The following is a 25,306-nucleotide window of genomic DNA, read 5'->3' as shown; positions in this document are numbered from 1 at the left end:
CCCTGCTGGCGAGGAGGTGGAGTCACAGCTCGCGACAACGTTATTCTAAACTTCTTTAAAAAAACAAGTTAAACAAACACAACAAGTTACAAATATAACATGTTAACAACTATAGAAATGAGTTTGATAAACACAATAAAATGATTCGAATAAAAACACTTGGACAGAAAAATAAAGTGAACAAAGTTCTCAGAGCTTCTTGACAGTCATGAAAATAAAGTGAACAAAGTGCTCAGAGCTTCACGACAGTCATGAAAATAAAGTGAACAAAGTGCTCAGAGCTTCACGACAGTCATGAAAATAAAGTGAACAAAGTTCTCAGAGCTTCACGACACCGTCATGAAAATAAAGTGAACAAAGTGCTCAGAGCTTCACGACAGTAATGAAAATAAAGTGAACAAAGTGCTCAGAGCTTCACGACACCGTCATGAAAATAAAGTGAACAAAGTGCTCAGAGCTTCACGACACCGTCGTGAAAATAAAGTGAACAAAGTGCTCAGAGCTTCACGACAGTCATGAAAATAAAGTGAACAAAGTGCTCAGAGCTTCACGGCACAGTCATGAAAATAAAGTGAACAAAGTGCTCAGAGCTTCACGACACCGTCGTGAAAATAAAGTGAACAAAGTGCTCAGAGCTTTACGACACCGTCATGAAAATAAAGTGAACAAAGTTCTCAGAGCTTCACGACACCGTCGTGAAAATAAAGTGAACAAAGTGCTCAGAGCTTCTCGACACCGTCATGAAAATAAAGTGAACAAAGTGCTCAGAGCTTCACGACAGTCATGAAAATAAAGTGAACAAAGTGCTCAGAGCTCCACGACACCGTCATGAAAATAAAGTGAACAAAGCGCTCAGAGCTTCACGGCGCCGTCGTGAAAATAAAGTGAACAAAGTGCTCAGAGCTTCACGACAGTCATGAAAATAAAGTGAACAAAGCGCTCAGAGCTTCACGGCGCCGTCATGAAAATAAAGTGAACAAAGTGCTCAGAACGAAGCAGGAACTGACGTCAGGAGACTGTGACTCACACCTGGATCAGGCCTGATCCTCGTGGATCTGCTCCGTCTCTGAGGGAACAGAACTGACCAGGACTAGAACGAACGGTAACCATGGAGACAGAACATCAGGTGATCTTACGAGATCATGAGTCTCAGGTGACACTCAGTGGCCCTCGGGTCCGACCCGGGCTTCTCCCTGGTTTTCCCGACAACAAACAAAGCGACACTCTTGAGTCATGATCATCTTTTAATACCTTTTATTTGACACTTTTAAACGTGATTCTTTTCTTTCGCAGCCCTCACTCGAGAACAAGTCACACCATAGAAAAGTACAAACGACAGGAAGTTCACATCAACACCAGCTCATGCTGCCGCGGCGACCCCCCCGCGGGTCAAAGGTCACAGACATCAGCAACATCTACACGTAACAGCCACCAGGCGGCAGGATTGTGCTTCGACTCCCGCTCCTCGTCTCCGGAACAGGGAAAGGTTTAAAGACATTCATGGTCGTGACCTCTGACCTCCACGGTCATTTCACAGGTTGTGTTGCTAATACTGAAGTAAAGTGCATGCACCATCGTCCCGGGCGACCTCTGACCTCCGCCACGGGCCAGTCCCCGTCGTCATGGCGACGGATGGAGATGGCGGCGGCGCGCGACCCTGTTGGTCCTCCGTCAGGATCCTCTCGTCCGTGATTGTAGTCAAAGTACAAAAACTCGTAGAAAAGACTCCTTCCTACTCATTTGCATAAACCAGCGAGTCACGGACTGGAACCACGTCCTGAGGCAGATTGTCGGACCCGTTCCCCCTCCTCCAGAACCACGCCTCGTGCTCACATGACGAGGATATGAAAACGTACAAAAACTTCTTCGAGAACCCAAAACATGAAGACGATGAAACCGACCGACCGGGTCCGTGATTGTTCTTGAACGGGTCGGTTTCCGGACCCGCCTCACACCTGGATCCTCTGCACCGCCTGCTTGATGTTCTCCAGCAGGACCCTGTTCTCCGGGTTCTGGTGCTGGTCCTGGTGCGTGTACATGTCGGTCAGCGTGCTCACGTACGAGTCAAAGTTCTGCTCGCTCATCGGCTCCTGGGACCAAGAACCAAGACAAGAATCAGTGGAGCGGTCCAGATGTCATGACGGCGCCGCGACCTCTGCTGGTGATGGATGGAACTTCACGCTGACAAACTGAGTCTCCATGACAGTTGTTGATCCAACACAGCAGAGGCGCCACCAGGCTAACATGCTAATGTGTAGAAGCTAAAGTAACAGTAAACACGCCAGAGTGGGGGGGGGGGTTGTGTTAGCATTAGCACAGGAGCTAACAGGGACTAGAGGAGGACGAGCTGCACTGAGGGGAGTTACAGGAGGAGAGGATCACTGGGACGTTAACATGTCGCAACATTCTTACTCTAGGTGGCGCCAGGGAGCAGCAGTCATGTTTTATCTGCATTTCTTTGAGATGTGTCCACTAGGAGAGAGAGGTGTGTTAGCCTGTCTGGATGTTAGCAACTCCTGCTAATGGAAGGCTATCATGTAAGAAGCTTACACAAAAGAAGCTAACATGTCAGGAGCTAACATGTAAGAGGCTAACACGTAAGAAGCTAACATGTAAGGGGCTAACGTGTAAGAAGCTAACATGTAAGAAGCTTACACAAAAGAAGCTAAAATGTCAGGAGCTAACATGTAAGAGGCTAACACGTAAGAAGCTAACATGTAAGAGGCTAACATGTAAGAAGCTAACATGTAAGAGGCTAACATGTACGAAGCTAACATGTAAGAATTAACATGTAAGAGGCTAACACGTAAGAAGCTAACATGTAAGAGGCTAACATGTACGAAGCTAACATGTAAGAATTAACATGTAAGAGGCTAACACGTAAGAAGCTAACATGTAAGAATTAACATGTAAGAGGCTAACACGTAAGAAGCTAACATGTAAGAGGCTAACGTGTAAGAAGCTAACATGTAAGAATTAACATGTAAGAGGCTAACACGTAAGAAGCTAACATTTAAGAAACTAACATGTAAGAATTAATATGTAAGAGGCTAACACGTAAGAAGCTAACGTGTAAGAACTAACATGTAAGTAGCTAACATGTAAGAACTAACATGTAAGAGGCTACCATGTAAGAAGCTAACATTTAAGAAACTAACATGTAAGAATTAATATGTAAGAGGCTAACACGTAAGAAGCTAACATGTAAGAATTAACATGTAAGAGGCTAACACGTAAGAAGCTAACATTTAAGAAACTAACATGTAAGAATTAATATGTAAGAGGCTAACACGTAAGAAGCTAACGTGTAAGAACTAACATGTAAGTAGCTAACATGTAAGAACTAACATGTAAGAGGCTACCATGTAAGAAGCTAACATGTAAGAACGAACATGTAAGAGGCTAACATTTAAGAAGCTAACATGTAAGAATTAACATGTAAGAGGCTAACACGTAAGAAGCTAGCACATCAGCGGCTAACACGTAAGAAGCTAACACATAAGAACTAACTTGTAAGAAGCTAACATGTAAGAGGCTAACACGTAAGAAGCTAACATGTAAGAGGCTAACATGTAAGAAGCTAACATGTAAGAAGCTTACACAAAAGAAGCTAACATGTCAGGAGCTAACATGTAAGAACTAACATGTAAGGGGCTACCATGTAAGACGCTAACATGTAAGAACGAACATGTAAGAGGATAACATTTAAGAAGCTAACATGTAAGAATTAACATGTAAGAGGCTAACACGTAAGAAGCTAACACATAAGAACTAACTTGTAAAAAGCTAACATGAAAAAAGCTAACATGTAAGAACTAACTTTTAAGAAGCTGACATGTAAGAAGCTAACATGTAAGAAGCTAACACGTAAGAAGCTAACATGTAAGAACTAACTTGTAAGAAGCTAACATGTAAGAAGCTAACATGTAAAAGGTAACATGTAAGAAGCTAACATGTAAAAGGTAACATGTAAGAGGCTAACACGTAAGAAGCTAACACATAAGAACTAACTTGTAAAAAGCTAACATGAAAAAAGCTAACATGTAAGAACTAACTTTTAAGAAGCTAACATGTAAGAAGCTAACATATAAGAAGCTAACACGTAAGAAGCTAACATGTAAGAACTAACTTGTAAGAAGCTAACATGTAAAAGGTAACATGTAAGAAGCTAACATGTAAAAGGTAACATGTAAGAGGCTAACACGTAAGAAGCTAACACATAAGAACTAACTTGTAAAAAGCTGACATGAAAAAAGCTAACACGTAAGAAGCTAACATGTAAGAACTAACATGTAAGAAGCTAACATGTAAGAAGCTAACATGTAAGAACTAACATGTAAGAAGCTAACATGTAAGAACTAACTTGTAAGAAGCTAACATGTAAGAAGGTAACATGTAAGAAGCTAACACGTAAGAAGCTAACATGTAAGAACTAACATGTAAGAAGCTAACATGTAAGAAGCTAACACGTAAGAAGCTAACATGTAAGAACTAACATGTAAGAAGCTAACATGTAAGAAGCTAACACGTAAGAAGCTAACATGTAAGAACTAACATGTAAGAAGCTAACTTGTAAGAAGCTAACATGTAAGAAGCTAACACGTAAGAAGCTAACATGTAAGAAGCTAACACGTAAGAAGCTAACATGTAAGAACTAACTTGTAAGAAGCTAACATGTAAGAAGCTAACACGTAAGAAGCTAACATGTAAGAAGCTAACATGTAAGAAGCTAACATGTAAGAAGCTAACATGTAAGAAGCTAACATGTAAGAACTAACTTGTAAGAAGCTAACATGTAAGAAGCTAACATATAATGTGATAACATGACTGTGACAGTAGGTGGTGCTGTAGTTTCTAATATAAGTTGACAAAGACTTTAAGGCGTCGTGAAAGATGAACGTCTCTCACCATGTGCGGCAGTTGGATGTTCGCTAGACTGTTGATAAGAGTTTGACTCAAGTTGGCGAGTTCGTTAAGTAAAGAGTCGTTCTGCTGCTCCATCACTTTGTTCTCCTCCTCCATTGAGCGCAGACTCGTCTCCATGGTGACGATCTGACAGGAATCAGATGTGGTTAACAGGCAATTCTATGACCGGACCCGCCTTCTACGACATGACCCGCCTTCTATGACCTGACCTGCCTTCTATGACCTGACCCGCCTTCTATGACCTGACCCGCCTTCTATGACCTGACCCGCCTTCTATGACCTGACCCCGCCTTCTACGACCTGACCCGCCTTCTATGACCTGACCCGCCTTCTATGACCTGACCCCGCCTTCTACAACCTGACCCGCCTTCTACGACCTGACCCACCTTCTACGAACTGACCTGCCTTCTAGGACCTGACCCGCCTTCTACGACCTGACCCGCCTTCTACGACCTGACCTGCCTTCTATGACCTGCCCGCCTTCTATGACCTGACCCGCCTTCTATGACCTGACCTGCCTTCTATGACCTGACCCGCCTTCTACGACCTGACCCGCCTTCTACGACCTGACCCGCCTTCTACGACCTGACCCACCTTCTACGAACTGACCTGCCTTCTAGGACCTGACCCGCCTTCTACGACCTGACCCGCCTTCTATGACCTGACCCGCCTTCTACGACCTGACCCCGCCTTCTACAACCTGACCCGCCTTCTACAACCTGACCCGCCTTCTACGACCTGACCCGCCTTCTACGACCTGACCCGCCTTCTACGACCTGACCCACCTTCTACGAACTGACCTGCCTTCTAGGACCTGACCCGCCTTCTACGACCTGACCCGCCTTCTATGACCTGACCCGCCTTCTACGACCTGACCCCGCCTTCTACAACCTGACCCGCCTTCTACAACCTGACCTGCCTTCTACGACCTGACCCGCCTTCTATGACCTGACCGGCCTTCTACGACCTGACCCCGCCTTCTATCACCGGACCCGCCTTCTATGACCTGACCCGCCTTCTACGACCTGACCCACCTTCTACAACCTGACCTGCCTTCTACGACCTTACCCGCCTTCTATGACCTGACCCGCCTTCTACGACCTGACCCCGCCTTCTATCACCTGACCCGCCTTCTATGACCTAACCCACCTTCTACAACCTGACCCGCCTTCTACGACGTGACCCGCCTTGAATGACCTGACCCGCCTTGTACGACCTGACACGCCTTCAATGACCTGACCTGCCTTCTATGACGTGACCCGCCTTCAATGACCTGACCCGCTTTCTACGACATGACCCGCCTTCTACAACCTAAATGCTATCATGTTATTTTATCACTGACTCGTTGATAAACACGACCCGTTCAAACAAGTGCTTTTCTATTATCAGAGATGGTATCGATAGTGGACTGTTCAGCAGAGGGCAGCTGGGCTGATGTGACCCCACTGGCCTTTGACCCCGCACTCTCACCTGAGTCCTTAGCTTGATCATGTCGGACTCCACCTGTCTGTTGGACTCGCTCAGGTCTTTGATCTCCTCATCCAGTTGCATGATTTCTTCATCGTTTTCGATGCCTGAGAAAGAAACAGCCACAACGTCAAGCTACAACCTCTGGACGACCTGCCACAAGCTATGACCTTTGCTTGCCCTCTGCTTGATTGACAGCATGTCCACACCGCTAATGCGAGCCTTCTTCATGGAGGTGGTTGCCCGCGGACAACCGGAGAGACTGTAGATACACAAACACAGGGTTTAACAGTCTGATTGTTGCAGGGGGGTCACAGAGTCAGGCTCCTCCCACCTGCGGTGAGTCAGAAAACTCCCACTGACGTGTCCAGAGCCGTCACAACCCGGTGTTGGACATGTCATTCCATCGGTCTTGCCGGACTTCCAGACAAACTGCGAGCCATTGATGTAGCTATCTTTCTGCCTCTTAGCTGCCAGCGGGCAGCCAGAGGCACTGCGGTGTGAGGCGTACTTCCCTGTCACATGACCCTGACCATCACATCCCGGCACTGGACACCTGCAACAACCAAACATTTCCACATCAGCTTTCTGAACCTTCTTTGACCACCTGACCATTCTGCCATCATCTGACCATTCATCCAACACTTGACCCTTCATCAACAACCTGACCCTTCTTCTACCCTTTCAATCTTCCACCACCTAGACCTTCATTCACCACCCTACGTATCCGAACAAAGGACTTGTCTCACTTGATAGGCTCCTGCTCGTCTTTGTCATCTTTACTGTGAAGAATTTTGATTCCGCTTTTCTTGGCTCTAGGACACCCAGAGAGACTGACACAGAAGAGAAGGAAACACAATATGTTGTGATTTGTCATGAAGGTGAAACTAAAAGGAGAGAAAGAAATACCTCCTGTGGGAAGCATAGTTCCCAGTGATGTGCCCAGAACCATCGCAGCCAGGGGTCGGGCATCTGCAAAACCATGAGAGGTCAGTACACATGACTCTGCGCCGTCCATTGCTCTCACCTGAGCTCCTGAGAGTTCGGTGAAAGGATCCCACGATGGTTTTTGTCTGTCACTTGACAGCTCGAAAATCTGCAGACAGACCAGTAAGTGAGCGTTGATTGACACTTTCTTTTACTCCTCTTGGGCTGAAGTCTTACGAAAGCAGCTCCTTCTTCTCCTTGCAGGGTGAGTATTTGTGCTGTTTGGGACTGGAGATGCTTACTTCAGGGGGGAACTGCTCATCTTCCACTAGATCCCCGAAAGGGTTAAGCTCACCACCCTGGTGGAGTGATGACAAATACAGACATGTTAGCTTATAAACGCATTAGCATGTCAACAAGTTAGGGCAGGGGTGGCCAAAGTCCTCAAAGGGTTTTTACTCCAACCAATCAAGAGGAAACCTTTTCACCAATTAAGAGTCTTCAGAGTGTATTCAGTTGACTGTCAGTCTTGTTGCTTGTTACAGCTTGATCGGTTGGAACAAAAACCTAAACCACCTTTGAGGACCGTTTGGAGAGCCCTGGGTTAGGGCATCTATAGGTAAGGGCGTCAACGCTTGAGGGCGTCAACAAAAAAAGAGCATGTTAGCATGTCAATACATGAACACAATAGATTGCCTTGATAGTAGATTCACTAAACTTTGTCCCAAAGAAATTCAAGGAAACTATATTCTGTGAAGGACCAGCAGGAGCTCTGTTACCTCCTTGTGCTCATCATGGAGGGGTTTCATCTTGAAGTCCACTGGTAACTCCCAGCAGTCCGTGTCGCTCATCTGGTAGCTGCGGCTGCTCAGGAGCGCCTGACGCTGCGGTGACATCGGCTGTAGCGGCGTCAACACCTTCTCACTTCCATCTGGGCAACCAGGAGGAAGCAACCCGTCTGCAGCGCCGGCGTCCTCCAAATCTCCCCCAGGACTCCGACACTGCTGTTGAACCAGCCACCTGTCAGATAGGTCATGGGAGATGGACGGGTCTTGGTCGGTACCTGAGTCAGCAGCTCTTGCGGTTTCCCGATGAAAGTGCGTGGAAGCTCGCGACACCTGGTGGACAGGTTAAGGATGGCGGTGGCGGCCATGTGTGCCGCCTCCATGTCGTGACTGTAATCGAAGCTGCTCTTGCTACAGGTGCTGCTGGCGCTGCTGCAGCCTCCTCCGCCACCGTCGCTCATGCTAGTGCTGCTCGGAGCGTAGCTGCTGCTGCTGCTGCTCGCCGGGCTCAGGGTCTGACAGTAGCGTTTGGCTGAAAGACAGCAAAGCTCAGTCTATCCCTCGTCACATCATTTGCTCAGCAAGTCAGAGGCGATCAAAGTTAGAGCATCACAAAGTGACTTCAGATCAAAGACGGAGAACACGGAAGGATGATGATGTTTTCTCTTTGAAGCTACATTACAATCACAAAAGGCCTTTGGAAACAGTGCCCCCCCCCCCCCCAATATTGTTATTGCTTTATTGCACATAAAAACTTAATTAAAATAGTGATTAGGTACAATGGCAGTGAAGTCCAGTGGAGCCAGTGGAGCTGAATGTGATGTATGGAGGGGGTTCCGGAGATGATGGCACCGTGAATGGTGAGGGAAGGACGGAGGCGGTTGATGGTGCGCAGGTGGAAGTGAGCAGACCGGGTGATGTAAGTGATGTGGGATTCTAAGAGTGTATTGTCCAGGATGACATCCAAATCACCCAGTATTGTCAGGTGAGAGCGATGACAGGTGTGTGAGGAAGGCGGTAAAGTCATTTAAAAAAGCACTATTTGATTTTGGGGGGCGGGAAACAGCGGCGATGACAGTAGGTGTGCGAGCGTTGATTCAGATGGTCTTCAAGGAGGTCCAGACACCGGCGAGACTCTCCAGTCCTCGCTGAATTACCGCCATATTTCACCCCCGGTCTGAGCCGCCAGATGTAAACAAACCTCGCCGGAGTGGAATCGTTCATGGTGGAGAAGTCGTTGGTTGTTGCCATGTCTCGGTTAATGTTCACCTCACGTTATGAGCTCCTGGATGAGATGACCTTTGACAGTTAGTGATGGGGTGTTGAGCATGTGAGCCTGCCGGGCTGGAGGAGCGTGGACGACGAGGGCAGAACTTTATTGTTGCGGAGGAAGAACCGACGGGACCCTCGTGGATATATCTCCGGCTTGAAGGCCATGTCCGGGTTTAGATGGAAAGACTCCGGTGGAGATCCAGGCAGGTAGGTCAGCTGATGAGTATTTCAACTGACCCGTCACTGACCCATCACTGACCCATCACTGATCCTTCACTGACCCGTCACTGACCCGTCACAGACCCGTCACAGACCCTTCACTGACTCGTCACAGACCCTTCACTGACTCGTCACTGACCCGTCACTGACCCTTCACTGACCCGTCACAGACCCGTCACAGACCCTTCACTGACCCATCACTGACCCTTCACTGACTCGTCACTGACCCTTCACTGACCCTTCAGGGCCCCCTTCCCAGGGCATGCGTGCAACGTTTCACTGTCTACATTCTAATGAGATAGATTACCTTCGTAGGCTTTCGGCGAGGAGTCTCGTCCGTGGTATGCCTTGCTCATGGGTCCTTTCTTCCCGTAGCCCCCGTGTTGCCCCTCGTAGCCTCCGTAGTCGTAGCTGGTCTTGGAGTACTTCTCCAGCTCCTTGGCGAGGTTGGAGCGCGGCGTTGTGGTGGGAACATGGTTCTTGAAGCCGTACTGAGGGATCTCCAGCTGCTTGACGAAACACATGGGCCTGCAGGGGGCGCACATGGCTCAGACATACTACGATTGTTGCCAACTTGGTCACACTCTGACGGTGGAACATATACACTTCAGTACCGGAGGACTCGGTCTGACGTCTGGCTGCCCTTGGAACCGACGTCTGACGGCGACACCTTCTCGTGAACCTTCGACATCTTGTCTGCGGCGGCGATGGGACAACCAGACAGACTGAGGAGGAGAGGGAGGAGTCACCTGTCATCAGGTTGAGCCAATAAAGCCTTTCATTGGGTTATGGAGAGTGGGCGTGTCCGCAGGTGTATCAACATATCACTCTGTGCGTCTGGAATCTCACTCGTCGGCGTCTTTGAACTCCTGATAACGTGGCTGCTCGGCTGTTAGCATCAGTAGCAAGCATGCTAACAGACTCAGACTCACCTGCGATGAGAGTTCCTGTTGCTATTGACATGGCCGCGTCCAGAGCAGCCGGGGGTCGGGCACTTTAAAACATTCTCATACATGGCAAGAACTTGACAGACAGGAGAGGGTGAGAAAGACAGCGAGGGTTAGCAGGAGACAAGAGCAGTTAGACATGCACTCACGCACACATGCTAGTGCCGCACACACAAGCTAGCGCCACACAAATGCTAGCGCCACACACATAAACTAGTGCCAAACACATATGCTAGCGCCAAACACATATGCTAGCGCCACACACATAAACTAGTTCCAAACACATATGCTAGCGCCAAACGCATATGCTAGCGCCACACGCATATGCTAGCGCCACAAGCATATGCTTGTGCCATACGCATTAATAGCGCCAAACGCATATGCTAGCACCACACGCATATGCTAGTTCCAAACGCATATGCTAGCGCCAAACGCATATGCTAGCGCCATACGCATATGCTAGCGCCACACGCATATGCTGGCGCCAAACGCATATGCTAGCGCCACAAGCATATGCTAGTGCCATACGCATATGCTGGCGCCAAACCCATATGCTAGCGCCACACACATATTCTAGCGCCACACGCATATGCTAGCGCCACATGCATATGCTAGCGCCACACGCATATGCTAGCGCCACACGCATTTGCTAGCGCCACATGCATATGCTAGCGCCACACGCATATGCTAGCGCTACACGAATATGCTAGCGCCACACGCATATGCTAGTGCCACACACATATGCTAGTGCCACACTCAAGATAAAGTTAGCCTCTCAGTGAGGATCCTATTCCTGGACTTTTCTAGAGCCTTCAACACCATCCAGTCCACTCTGCTGCAGGACAAACTGAAACAGATGCATGTGGACCCTGGTCTGGTCTCCTGGATTACGGATTATCTCACTGATGGACCACAATATGTCAGGCTGAAGGACATCACGTCTGACACTGTGGTGTGCAGTACAGGAGCACCTCAGGGGACAGTACTGGCCCCTCTCCTCTTCACCATCTACACTTCAGAGTCTGGTCCAGAAGTTGCTAACGACACTGACATTGTTGGATGGACTCGCTGGTGACATCACTGGACAAACTACTGTCCATCATGATCATCATCCACTGAACACTGTCATCAGTGAACACATGGAGCACCAACGCTCCTCCCATGATGCAACACTGTCATCAGTGAACACATGGAGCACCAACGCTCCTCCCATGATGCAACACTGTCATCAGTGAACACATGGAGCACCAACGCTCCTCCCATGATGCAACACTGTCATCAGTGAACACATGGAGCACCAACGCTCCTCCCATGATGCAACACTGTCATCAGTGAACACATGGAGCACCAACGCTCCTCCCATGATGCAACACTCATAGACTCAGGGACTCATTCATTCCTCTTGTTATTACAATGTTTATTTGAGAGTTTGAGGATAGAAGTGAAAAAAAGATTCTATGTTAACCTTTGTGTTCTTTATCTTTGATCTTGTTCTTTATCTTTAGACTTAGATTGTGTTACTTTGTTCTTGTTCCATCCATCCATCCATCCATCCATCCATCCATCCATCCATCCATCCATCCATCCATCCATCTAATCCAATCTAATCTATCTGGCAACAGATAGATCTCAAACGCCAGATGTTTGAGGCTCTGGGACTCCAGAGGGAACAAAAGCTTCCATGCAGGAAGTATGTGGAGCTCATGCTGGTCACATGACAACAGTCACCTTGCAGGACAGGAGCGCAGGGACCCGCGAGAACATGCAAGACCCCTCTGACCCCTCAAACGTTCTCAGAAGCTGCAACGAGGAACCTACTCTCTGGCGGAACGCGGTCTTTGTGAGGGCACCCGGACAGGCTGCGATGATGCGGGTACAGACCCGTGACATGACCCGTCCCATCACAGCCTGGAGTCGGACACTTGCTCTCCTTCTTCTCTCCTCTGGAAGACTCTAGACCAAGGCAGACAAAGACCAGTGTTGGGAGTAACATGTTATTAAATAACGCAGTAACGACGCTACTTTGTGCAGAGTGCTGTACGAAATTACATATAGTTCAAGTCATTTAGGTACTTCCGAAAAGACATGTAACTAAGTTACTACTTTAAAATGACTGGCCAGTAGATCATCAAACACAGATGTTTCTTGAAGGAGTCAGTAGATCATCAAACACAGATGTTTCTTGAAGGAGTCAGTAGATCATCAAACACAGATGTTTCTTGAAGGAGTCAGTAGATCATCAAACACACATGTTTCTTGAAGGAGTCAGTAGATCATCAAACACAGATGTTTCTTGAAGGAGTCAGTAGATCATCAAACACAGATGTTTCTTGAAGGAGTCAGTAGATCATCAAACACAGATGTTTCTTGAAGGAGTCAGTAGATCATCAAACACAGATGTTTCTTGAAGGAGTCAGTAGATCATCAAACACAGATGTTTCTTGAAGGAGTCAGTAGATCATCAAACACAGATGTTTCTTGAAGGAGTCAGTAGATCATCAAACACAGAGATGGTTCCAAAGCTTAGGAGCAACAGTCTCTCTCCTCTGGTCCGGAAGTTCTGGAACCATCAGTAGATTCTGATCCACAGACCTCAGAGCCCGAGCTGGGGTGTAAGTCTGGATCAGATCACTGATGGAAGGTCTGACCAAGAATAGATCTGAAAGTAAGAACCAGAATTTTAAAATGATCCCAAAAGAAACTGGAAGCCAGTGAAGAGTTTTAAGGATCGGAATTACAGCAAAAACAATAAAGGACCCAGAACAGAACCTTGAGGGACTCCACACATCAGATCTGCCAATTCAGACCTCATTTGATTGTCAGATACACTAAAACTGCCCAGAAAGGTATGATGAGAACCATTGTAACACAGACCCAGACAGTCTTCATCCCTCAGTCTTCTCAGCAGGATCTGGTTCAACTGTGTCAAAGGCTGAGGACAGATCCAACAGAACCAGAACATCATGATGTCACTGGACACCTTCAGTAAGACTGTCTCCATAGATGTTTGTTGAAGTCAGACTGAAACTTCTCATGGATGTCGCTCTGATCCAGGAACAGCTGCTCAGACACAACCTTCTCCAAGATCTTGGACAAGAAAGGGAGCTTAGAAATAGACCTGAAGTTACTGAGGTTAGTCGGGTCTAAGCCTTGCTTTTTGAGCAAAGGCTCCACAATGGTTTAAATGCATTGGGAAAAACCCCTGTGGAAAGGGAGAGGTTCACCATATTGGTAACTCAGGGGCCAATTACATCAAATACTTTGATAAAAAGCCTACAAGGAAGGACGTCATCTGAGCAAGAGGATGGTTTCATCTTGTTCACTAGTGATGAAATATCACCCAGAGATACAGCAGTGAAGGAAGACCAAGAGGAGGAGAGGGGCTCAGAGACATTAGGGGTTCCAAACAAACGGGGAGAGATTTTCTTTCATTCAATTTAATTTTGTCAGTAAAAACCTCAACAATCATTGCTGTCAGCTTCACAGAAGACATGATTTGAGGAGCAGGAGACACGAGTGAATTAATTGTGTCAAACAACACTTTGCTGCTACCAGTTTTGTGATGTAATCAGATCGAACAGTTTCCACCATCTCATTGTAAGAAGACATCAGATCCCTGAGCATCACGATCATAGATCCTGATGCTTGATACATATCTTTAGTGATGTGAGCCGAATATCCAGACAAGTAGTCGTTAAAACAACTGTTTTTGGCAATTATTGCAGGAGCTCAGGTTCGTAGCAGCAGATTAAAGGCTCACCGGAACCGGAGTTGATGTTGTGTTGATGTGTGTTGATGTGTGTCCATGTGTGTCCATGTGTGTTGATGTGTGTTCATGTGTGTTCATGTGTGTGTTCATGTGTGTGTTCATGTATGTGTCCAGATTTGCAGATTTGCATGTGATTGTAGTTTGGTCCACATTTAGCTTCAAAGTGTTTTCACTCATTGTTTGATTTCTAGCAACAATTGACCAAGTTCAGCCTCTGGGGCTCAGTTGGATCAACAGAGCAGTAGAGCTGGATGTCATCAGCAAACATGTGGAAGAAACATCATGATTCGACCAGAGGAATCAAGTACAAACAATAAAGGACCCAGGACATAACCTTGAGGGACTCCACACAACAGATGATTCAGACCTCATTTGATTGACAGATACACTGAAACAGAAAGGTAAGATGAGAACTATTGTAAAACAGACCCAAGACAGTCTTCATCCCTCAGTCTTCTCAGCAGGATCTGGTTCAACTGTGTCAAAGGCTGACAACAGATCCAACAGAACCAGAACATCATGATGTCACTGGACACTTTCAGTAAAGCTGTCTCCGTAGATTTTTGTTGAAGTCAGACTGAAACTTCTCATGGATGTCGCTCTGATCCAGGAACAGCTGCTCAGACACAACCTTCTCCAAGATCTTGGGCAAGAAAGTCAGGTCTAAGCCTGGCTTTTTGAGCAAAGGCTCCACAATGGTTTAAATCCATTTGGAAAATAGAAAGAACGTCATCTGAGCAAGAGGAGGGTTTCATCTTGTTCACTAGTGCTGAAATATCAGCCAGAGATACAGCATCGAAGGAGGACCAAGAGGAGGAGAGGAGCTCAGAGACAGTAGGGGTTCCAAAAAAAGAGGGAGAGATTTTCTCTTTGATCAATTTAATGTTTTGAGTAAAAACCTCAACAATCATTGCTTCACAGAAGACAGGCGTGATTTGAGGAGCAGGAGACACGAGAGAATTAATCGTGTCAAACAATACTTTGGGGTTTTTCTTATTAGCTGCTACCAGTTTCCTGATGTAATCAGATCTGGCAGTTTCCACCATCTCATTGTAAGAAGTCATCAGATCCCTGAGGTGAAGTCTATGCACCTCAAGTTTAGTGGACTTCCAGAGACGCTCAGTCTTTTGACAAAGTCTCTTCAGACTCAGGAGATCTTCATTTGTCCAAGGGCATCATTTTTTCTGAATTTAAAAGTTCGATTTAACAGGTGCCACTTGATCCAGTATTTCAACACAATGATCAGTGAAACAATGAATCAAACACGTTCAGTCATCAAAGGAAAGAGAGTCAAACGTAGCAGAAAAACTGTCTGCAGTATCGGCTGAGATGACACGTCTCTGAGACCTAACTTTTAAAGGCTTAGGTTCAGGGATGAAGGTTAAACAAGAGAATGATCAGATGGACATCATGTACAGATACATAAGACATGTCCAGGCCAAGAGTAAAAACTAAGTCTAAAATGTGGCCTTTTTGGTTCATTGATTCAGTCAGTGAGTCACTAATTGACTCAGTCAATGAGTTCATCTGTTACCTTTCGAATAGAAGGATCTCTTCAGACTCTGCTGATGGATCCTGGACCTGCGCTCCTCCCCGCTAGTCCTTGGGCTGTGCTCTCCATGGCTGCGCTGATGATGATGGTGATGATGATGATGATGATGGTCTCGCCTCTTGGGCTTATTCTCCAGGTCCAGGTGGTCTCTCAGGACTTTGGCCCGCTGGGACTCCAGAGCAATGGCCTTCTCCAGTAGGGTCAGGTTCCCCTTTGACATGTCGTAGGTCTCGTCGGACCGGTCCGAGGCCACAGACGTTGTGTCCTCGTCCCCCTGGGTGAAGCTGCGGGACCCCGGACTTGAGCGCTGGTCCCCCTTCAGTAATGTCATCATGTCCGAGGGGCAGCGGGAGTCATCCGTAACGTCAAACCTTTCACGTGAGAGACAACAACAGTGTGTAGTTGTGCGATTATGTCACGTGACCTGCTCACCTGCTCAGGTGCTGAACCTCGTTGCCCTTGTCGTCTGGTGATGCTGTGTCCAGTTTTTGAGCAAGGTCATAGCACTGATTTCTTAGACACTCCAGACTGCTGAGACAGACCTCGTCCTCGCTATCTTCCTCCTGTCCTCCGACCCCTTCGCCAGTTCCCTCTTTCTTTGTGACCTCGTCCTCCACCACAGCGTCCACCGGGTACCCGTTCTCTGCCAGTAGGGTACCATGTCCCTGAGCAAGAAGCTTGAGGGAGTCCACAGTCTCTCTTACCACGTCACTGTCCAGGTCCACACTCAATGAGCCCTTCCTGTTTCCCTGCTGGATACAATCTTCATCGTCTTCATCGCAGCTGTTGGACGAGTTGCTATTGACCTCAGACTCTGTCGTTGCCTGGTACGCGGCGTCCTCGGCTATCTTGCCGAGGTTCAGCAAAGACTTGGCAACCAGTTCATCGTAATTCTCGTAGTCGTCAGAATGTCCGACGATGTTGTAGCTGTTGTTGTTGTCGTCTCTGTGGACTGACTTGGAGGCTGGTTTGTAGACCGACGTATCTGGGAGTCAAACCAATGAAGTCAGGAAACAATTAACTCTTCAAGACGTTTAACTCGTCAAGATGTTTAACTCGTCAAGATGTTTAACTCATCATGTTGTTTAACTCGTCAAGATGTTTGACTCGTCTGGATGTTTAACTCGTCAAGATGTTTGACTAGTTATGATGTTTAACTCGTCATGATGTTTGACTACTTATGATGTTTAACTCGTCATGATTCTTAACTCGTCATGATGCTTAACTCGTCAAGATGTTTAACTCGTCATGATGTTTGACTAGTTATGATTCTTAACTCGTCATGATGTTTGACTAGTTATGATGTTTAACTCGTCATGATGTTTGACTAGTTATGATTCTTAACTCGTCATGATGTTTGACTAGTTATGATGTTTAACTCGTCATGATGTTTGACTACTTATGATGTTTAACTCGTCATGATGTTTGACTACTTATGATGTTTAACTCGTCATGATGCTTAACTCGTCATGATGTTTAACTCGTCAAGATGTTTAACTCGTCATGATGTTTGACTAGTTATGATTCTTAACTCGTCATGATGTTTGACTAGTTATGATGTTTAACTCGTCATGATGTTTGACTAGTTATGATTCTTAACTCGTCATGATGTTTGACTAGTTATGATGTTTAACTCGTCATGATGTTTGACTACTTATGATGTTTAACTCGTCATGATGTTTGACTACTTATGATGTTTAACTCGTCATGATTCTTAACTCGTCCTGATTCTTAACTCGTCCTGATGCTTAACTCGTCCTGATGTTTGACTAGTTATGATTCTTAACTCGTCATGATGCTTAACTAGTTATGATGCTTAACTAGTTATGATGCTTAACTCGTCCTGATGTTTAACTCGTCATGTTTGACTAGTTATGATGCTTAACTCATCATGATGCTTAACTAGTTATGATGCTTAACTAGTTATGATGCTTAACTCGTCCTGATGTTTAACTCGTCATGTTTGACTAGTTATGATGCTTAACTCGTCCTGATGTTTAACTCGTCATGATGTTTGACTAGTTATGATCCTTAACTCGTCATGATGCTTAACTCGTCATGATGTTTAACTCGTCATGATGTTTGACTAGTTATGATTCTTAACTCGTCCTGATGTTTAACTCGTCATGATGTTTGACTAGTTATGATTCTTAACTTGTCATGATGCTTAACTCGTCATGATGTTTGACTAGTTATGATGTTTAACTCGTCATGATGTTTGACTAGTTATGATGTTTAACTCGTCATGATGCTTAACTCGTTATGATGCTTAACTCGTCCTGATGTTTGACTCGTCAAGATGTTTAACTCGTCATGATGTTTGACTCGTCAAGATGTTTAACTCGTCATGATGTTTGACTAGTTATGATGTTTAACTCGCCAAGATGTTTAACTCGTCAAGATGTTTAACTCGTCAAGATGTTTAACTCGTCAAGATGTTTAACTCGTCAAGATGTTTAACTCGTCAAGATGTTTAACTCGTCAAGATGTTTAACTCGTCAAGATGTTTAACTCGTCAAGATGTTTAACTCGTCAAGATGTTTGACTCGTCATGATGTTTAACTCGTCAAGATGTTTAACTCGTCATGATGTTTGACTCGTCAAGATGTTTAACTCGTCATGATGTTTGACTAGTTATGATGTTTAACTTGTCAAGATGTTTAACTCGTCAAGATGTTTAACTCGTCAAGATGTTTAACTCGTCAAGATGTTTAACTCGTCAAGATGTTTAACCCGTCATGATGTTTAACTCGTCATGATGTTTGACTCGTTATGATTCTTAACTCGTCCTGATGCTTAACTCGTTATGATGCTTAACTCGTCCTGATGTTTGACTCGTCAAGATGTTTAACTCGTCATGATGTTTGACTCGTCAAGATGTTTAACTCGTCATGATGTTTGACTAGTTATGATGTTTAACTCGTCATGATGTTTGACTCGTCAAGATGTTTAACTCGTCAAGATGTTTGACTAGTTATGATGTTTAACTCGTCATGATGCTTAACTAGTTATGATTCTTAACTCGTCCTGATGCTTAACTCGTTATGATGCTTAACTCGTCCTGATGTTTGACTCGTCAAGATGTTTAACTCGTCATGATGTTTGACTCGTCAAGATGTTTAACTCGTCATGATGTTTGACTAGTTATGATGTTTAACTCGTCATGATGTTTGACTCGTCAAGATGTTTAACTCGTCATGATGTTTAACTCGTCAAGATGTTTAACTCGTCAAGATGTTTAACTCGTCAAGATGTTTAACTCGTCAAGATGTTTAACTCGTCAAGATGTTTAACTCGTCAAGATGTTTAACTCGTCATGATGTTTGACTTGTCAAGATGTTTAACTCGTCAAGATGTTTAACTCGTCAAGATGTTTAACTCGTCAAGATGTTTAACTCGTCAAGATGTTTAACTCGTCAAGATGTTTAACTCGTCAAGATGTTTAACTCGTCAAGATGTTTAACTCGTCAAGATGTTTGACTCGTCATGATGTTTAACTCGTCAAGATGTTTAACTCGTCATGATGTTTGACTCGTCAAGATGTTTAACTCGTCATGATGTTTGACTAGTTATGATGTTTAACTTGTCAAGATGTTTAACTCGTCAAGATGTTTAACTCGTCAAGATGTTTAACTCGTCAAGATGTTTAACTCGTCAAGATGTTTAACCCGTCATGATGTTTAACTCGTCATGATGTTTGACTCGTTATGATTCTTAACTCGTCCTGATGCTTAACTCGTTATGATGCTTAACTCGTCCTGATGTTTGACTCGTCAAGATGTTTAACTCGTCATGATGTTTGACTCGTCAAGATGTTTAACTCGTCATGATGTTTGACTAGTTATGATGTTTAACTCGTCATGATGTTTGACTCGTCAAGATGTTTAACTCGTCAAGATGTTTGACTAGTTATGATGTTTAACTCGTCATGATGCTTAACTAGTTATGATTCTTAACTCGTCCTGATGCTTAACTCGTTATGATGCTTAACTCGTCCTGATGTTTGACTCGTCAAGATGTTTAACTCGTCATGATGTTTGACTCGTCAAGATGTTTAACTCGTCATGATGTTTGACTAGTTATGATGTTTAACTCGTCATGATGTTTGACTCGTCAAGATGTTTAACTCGTCATGATGTTTGACTCGTCAAGATGTTTAACTCGTCAAGATGTTTGACTAGTTATGATGTTTAACTCGTCATGATGCTTAACTCGTTATGATTCTTAACTCGTCATGATGTTTAACTCGTCATGATGTTTGACTCGTCAAGATGTTTAACTCGTCATGATGTTTAACTCGTTATGATGTTTAACTCGTCATGTTTGACTAGTTATGATGCTTAACTCGTCCTGATGCTTAACTCTTTATGATTCTTAACTCGTCATGATGTTTAACTCGTCATGATGTTTAACTCGTCATGATGTTTGACTAGTTATGATTCTTAACTCGTCCTGATGCTTAACTCTTTATGATTCTTAACTCGTCATGATGTTTAACTCGTCATGATGTTTGACTAGTTATGATGCTTAACTCGTCATGATGCTTAACTCGTCATGATGCTTAACTAGTTATGATTCTTAACTCGTCCTGATGCTTAACTCGTCATGATGTTTGACTAGTTATGATTCTTAACTCGTCCTGATGTTTAACTCGTCATGATGCTTAACTAGTTATGATGTTTAACTCGTCATGATGTTTGACTAGTTATGATTCTTAACTCGTCCTGATGTTTAACTCGTCATGATGCTTAACTAGTTATGATGTTTAACTCGTCATGATGCTTAACTAGTTATGATGTTTAACTCGTCATGATGTTTGACTAGTTATGATGTTTAACTCGTCATGATGTTTGACTAGTTATGATGCCTAACTCGTCATGATGCTTAACTAGTTATGATGTTTAACTCGTCATGATGCTTAACTAGTTATGATGCTTAACTCGTCATGATGCTTAACTCGTTATGATGTTTAACTCGTCATGATGTTTGACTAGTTATGATTCTTAACTCGTCATGATGCTTAACTCGTTATGATGTTTAACTCGTCATGATGTTTGACTAGTTATGATGCTTAACTCGTCATGATGCTTAACTCGTTATGATGTTTAACTCGTCATGATGTTTGACTAGTTATGATGTTTAACTCGTCATGATGCTTAACTAGTTATGATTCTTAACTCGTCATGATGTTTAACTCGTCATGATGTTTAACTAGTTATGATGATGTTTAACTCGTCCTGATGCTTAACTAGTTATGATGCTTAACTCGTCATGATGTTTAACTAGTTATGATGTTTAACTCGTCATGATGTTTGACTAGTTATGATGTTTAACTCGTCATGATGCTTAACTCGTTATGATGTTTAACTCGTCATGATGCTTAACTAGTGATGATGTTTCACTCGTCATGATGCTTAACTAGTTATGATGTTTAACTCGTCATGATGTTTGACTAGTTATGATGTTTAACTCGTCATGATGCTTAACTAGTTATGATGCTTAACTCGTCATGATGTTTGACTAGTTATGATGTTTAACTCGTCATGATGCTTAACTAGTTATGATGTTTAACTCGTCATGATGTTTAACTAGTTATGATGCTTAACTAGTTATGATGTTTAACTCGTCCTGATGCTTAACTAGTTATGATGTTTAACTCGTCATGATGCTTAACTAGTTATGATGTTTAACTAGTTATGATGTTTAACTCGTCAACACAAGTCAACGCTGAGTCTGACTCACCTTGTGAGGCTCGTTCTTCTTCCTCCTCTTCGTCTTCCTGCTCCTCCTCATCATCACCATCGTCTTCCTCCTCCTGTCGTCCCTTCAGCTTCTCCTGCATGACTCCTCTGCTCCTCTGCTCCTCGTCAGAGCACTCCTCCTGCATGACTCCCCTGCTCCTCCTCTCCTCCTCCCTCCCACTCGTGGAGTCATAGTGGCAGCAGGAGTCTTCGCTGTCCTCCTCGCCCTCCTGGCTGAGGAACAGAGACATGAAGCTCCTCCTCTTGACGGACGACTCGTGAGGCTGTTTCTCCTCCGTCCTCCTCTTCCTGGCCAGAGGACAACCATACACACTGCAGACACACAAGTGACCACAACCTCAGTCGCCAGCGCTGACACACAATGTTTAACTCAATACCACACACACAAACAAACATAGACAAACATAGACAAACAAACAAACTTCAACACACTCCCACACACACACACAAACAAACATAGACAAACACACAAACTCACACACACACAAACACACACAAACACACACAAACAAACATAGACAAACATAGACAAACATAGACAAACAAACAAACTTCAACACACTCCCACACACACACACAAACAAACATAGACAAACACACAAACAAACATAGACACACAGACAAACACACACCGACACACAAACAAACATAGACAAACAAACAAACTCCCACACACACACACAAACAAACATAGACAAACACACAAACAAACATAGACAAACACACAAACTTACACACACACACACAAACAAACATAGACAAACACCCAAACAAACATAGACAAACACACACACTCACACACACACACACACAGACACACACAGACACACAAACAAACATAGACAAACACACAAACTCACACACACACACACACAGACACACAAACAAACATAGACAAACACACAAACAAACATAGACACACACACAAACACACACCGACACACAAACACACACAGACACACAAACAAACATAGACAAACAAACTCCCACACACACACACAAACAAACATAGACAAACACACAAACAAACATAGACACACACACAAACACACACCGACACACAAACACACACCGACACACACAGACACACAAACAAACATAGACAAACAAACTCCCACACACACACACAAACAAACATAGACAAACACACAAACAAACATAGACAAACACACAAACTCACACACACACAAACACACACCGACCCACACACGCACACAAACAAACATAGACAAACACACAAACAAACATAGACAAACACACAAACTCACACACACACACAGACACACACAGACACATAAACAAACATAGACACACACAGAAACAAACATAGACAAACAAACATAGACACACAAACACAAACTCACACCGACACACACAGACACACACACAGACACACAAACAAACATAGACACACACAGACACACAAACAAACATAGACAAACAAACAAACACACAAACAAACATAGACAAACAAACATATACACACACACAAACACACACCGACACACAAACAAAGACAGACACACACAGACCTGCGGTGTCGTGCGTACTTCCCGCTCACATGTCCTCCTCCATCACAGCCTGGTGTCGGGCAGCTAGAGTTGAAGAGTTTCTTCACTTGAGTCACTCGATGACTGGATGAACATTCATGTCTTCATGTCTTCATAAGTTCATGTCTTCATGTCTTCATGTGTTAACGAGTTCATATGTTCACAAGTTAATGTGTCCATAAGTTCATGTGTTCATGAGTTTGTGTTTTAATGAGTTCATGTCTTCATAAGTTCATATGTTCATATGTTCATGTCTTCATAAGTTCATATGTTCATGTCTTCATAAGTTCATATGTTCATATGTTCATGTCTTCATAAGTTCATATGTTCATGTCTTTATGAGTTCATGTCTTCATGAGTTCATCTGTTAATAAGTTAATGTGTTCATGTCTTCATGAGTTCATGTCTTCATGAGTTCATCTGTTAATAAGTTCATGTGTTCATGTCTTCATGAGTTCATGTCTTCATGAGTTCATCTGTTAATAAGTTAATGTGTTAATGTCTTCATGAGTTCATGTCTTCATAAGTTCATATGTTCATGTCTTTATGAGTTCATCTGTTAATAAGTTCATGTGTTCATGTCTTCATGAGTTCATGTCTTCATAAGTTCATATGTTCATGTCTTTATGAGTTCATCTGTTAATAAGTTCATGTGTTCATGTCTTCATGAGTTCATGTCTTCATAAGTTCATATGTTCATGTCTTTATGAGTTCATCTGTTAATAAGTTCATGTGTTCATGTCTTCATGAGTTCATGTCTTCATAAGTTCATATGTTCATGTCTTTATGAGTTCATCTGTTAATAAGTTCATGTGTTCATGTCTTCATGAGTTCATGTCTTCATAAGTTCATCTGTTCATGTCTTCATGAGTTCATGTCTTCATGAGTTCATCTGTTAATAAATTAATGTGTTCATGTCTTCATGAGTTCATGTCTTCATGAGTTCATGTATTCATGAGTTAATCTGTTAATAAATTAATGTGTTCATGTCTTCATGAGTTCATGTCTTCATAAGTTCATATGTTCATGTCTTCATGAGTTCATCTGTTAATAAGTTTATGTCTTCATGAGTTCATGTGTTCATAAGTTCATGTGTTCATGTCTTCATGAGTTCATCTGTTAATAAGTTCATGTCTTCATGAGTTCATGTGTTCATAAGTTCATGTGTTCATGTCTTCATGAGTTCATCTGTTAATAAGTTCATGTCTTCATGAGTTCATGTGTTCATAAGTTCATGTGTTCATGTCTTCATGAGTTCATCTGTTAATAAGTTCATGTCTTCATGTCTTCATAAGTTCATGTCTTCATAAGTTCATGTGTTCATGTGTTCATGAGTTCATCTGTTAATAAGTTCATGTCTTCATGAGTTCATGTGTTCATAAGTTCATGTGTTCATGTCTTCATGAGTTCATCTGTTAATAAGTTCATGTCTTCATGTCTTCATAAGTGCATGTCTTCATAAGTTCATGTCTTCATAAGTTCATGTGTTAATGAGTTTGATTTTTAATGAGTTCATGTGTTCATATGTTCATATGTTCATGTGTTCATGAGTTTGTTTTGTAATGAGCTCATGTCTTCATATGTTCATGTCTTCATTAGTTCACATGTTCATAAGTTCATGTGTTATTTAGTTCATGTGTAAATGACTTCAAAAGTTCATGTCTTCATACGTTCACATGTTCATAAGTTCATGTGTTCATAAGTTCATGTGTTCATAAGTTCATGTGTTCATACATTCACATGTTCATAAGTTCATGTCTTCATAGGTTCATGTCTTCATAAGTTCATGTGTTCATACATTACCATGTTCATAAGTTCATGTCTTCATAGGTTCATGTCTTCATAAGTCCATGTGTTCATTAGTTCATGTGTTCATAAGTTTGTGTGTTCTTCAGTCTTGAGTTCATACATTCATAAATTCATGTGTTCATATGTTCATAAGTTCATAAGTTCATGTGTTAATACGTTCACATGTTCATAAGTTCATGTGTTCTTGAGTTCATGTGTTCATGTGTTCATACGTTCACATGTTCATAAGTTCGTGTGTTCATAAGTTCATGTGTTCATAAGTTCATGTGTTCATACATTCACATGTTCATAAGTTCATGTCTTCATAGGTTCATGTCTTCA

General features: G+C 43.5%; 1 protein-coding gene across 2 annotated transcripts in view; it reads right to left on the bottom strand.

Moving 5' to 3' along the window:
- Window positions 1-1,237: 1,237 nt before the first annotated feature.
- Window positions 1,238-25,306, bottom strand: part of myt1la (myelin transcription factor 1-like, a) — a 33,174-nt gene continuing 9,105 nt past the window's right edge. The window contains exons 4-22 of one of the 2 annotated variants that reach the window (XM_087806485.1): window positions 23,159-23,221; window positions 21,607-21,938; window positions 16,297-16,849; window positions 15,847-16,235; window positions 12,362-12,496; window positions 10,529-10,619; window positions 10,211-10,321; window positions 9,904-10,124; window positions 8,384-8,637; window positions 8,100-8,324; window positions 7,558-7,679; window positions 7,421-7,489; window positions 7,303-7,365; window positions 7,143-7,226; window positions 6,728-6,949; window positions 6,564-6,655; window positions 6,397-6,500; window positions 4,909-5,052; window positions 1,238-2,090 (exon numbers count right to left, since the gene is read on the bottom strand). In XM_087806485.1, coding sequence (XP_087662611.1) covers window positions 1,950-2,090; window positions 4,909-5,052; window positions 6,397-6,500; window positions 6,564-6,655; window positions 6,728-6,949; window positions 7,143-7,226; window positions 7,303-7,365; window positions 7,421-7,489; window positions 7,558-7,679; window positions 8,100-8,324; window positions 8,384-8,637; window positions 9,904-10,124; window positions 10,211-10,321; window positions 10,529-10,619; window positions 12,362-12,496; window positions 15,847-16,235; window positions 16,297-16,849; window positions 21,607-21,938; window positions 23,159-23,221 — 3,415 coding nt within the window. In that variant the 3' untranslated portion in view covers window positions 1,238-1,949. The remainder of the gene's footprint in view (window positions 2,091-4,908; window positions 5,053-6,396; window positions 6,501-6,563; window positions 6,656-6,727; window positions 6,950-7,142; window positions 7,227-7,302; window positions 7,366-7,420; window positions 7,490-7,557; window positions 7,680-8,099; window positions 8,325-8,383; window positions 8,638-9,903; window positions 10,125-10,210; window positions 10,322-10,528; window positions 10,620-12,361; window positions 12,497-15,846; window positions 16,236-16,296; window positions 16,850-21,606; window positions 21,939-23,158; window positions 23,222-25,306) is intronic. The other variant, XM_087806486.1, reaches the window with a different exon arrangement.

Source organism: Callionymus lyra, chromosome 13 (genome assembly GCF_982586985.1).
Source record: "Callionymus lyra chromosome 13, fCalLyr1.hap1.1, whole genome shotgun sequence".
NCBI classification, from domain to species: domain Eukaryota; kingdom Metazoa; phylum Chordata; class Actinopteri; order Syngnathiformes; family Callionymidae; genus Callionymus; species Callionymus lyra.
This window is presented reverse-complemented; position numbering and strand designations above follow the sequence as displayed.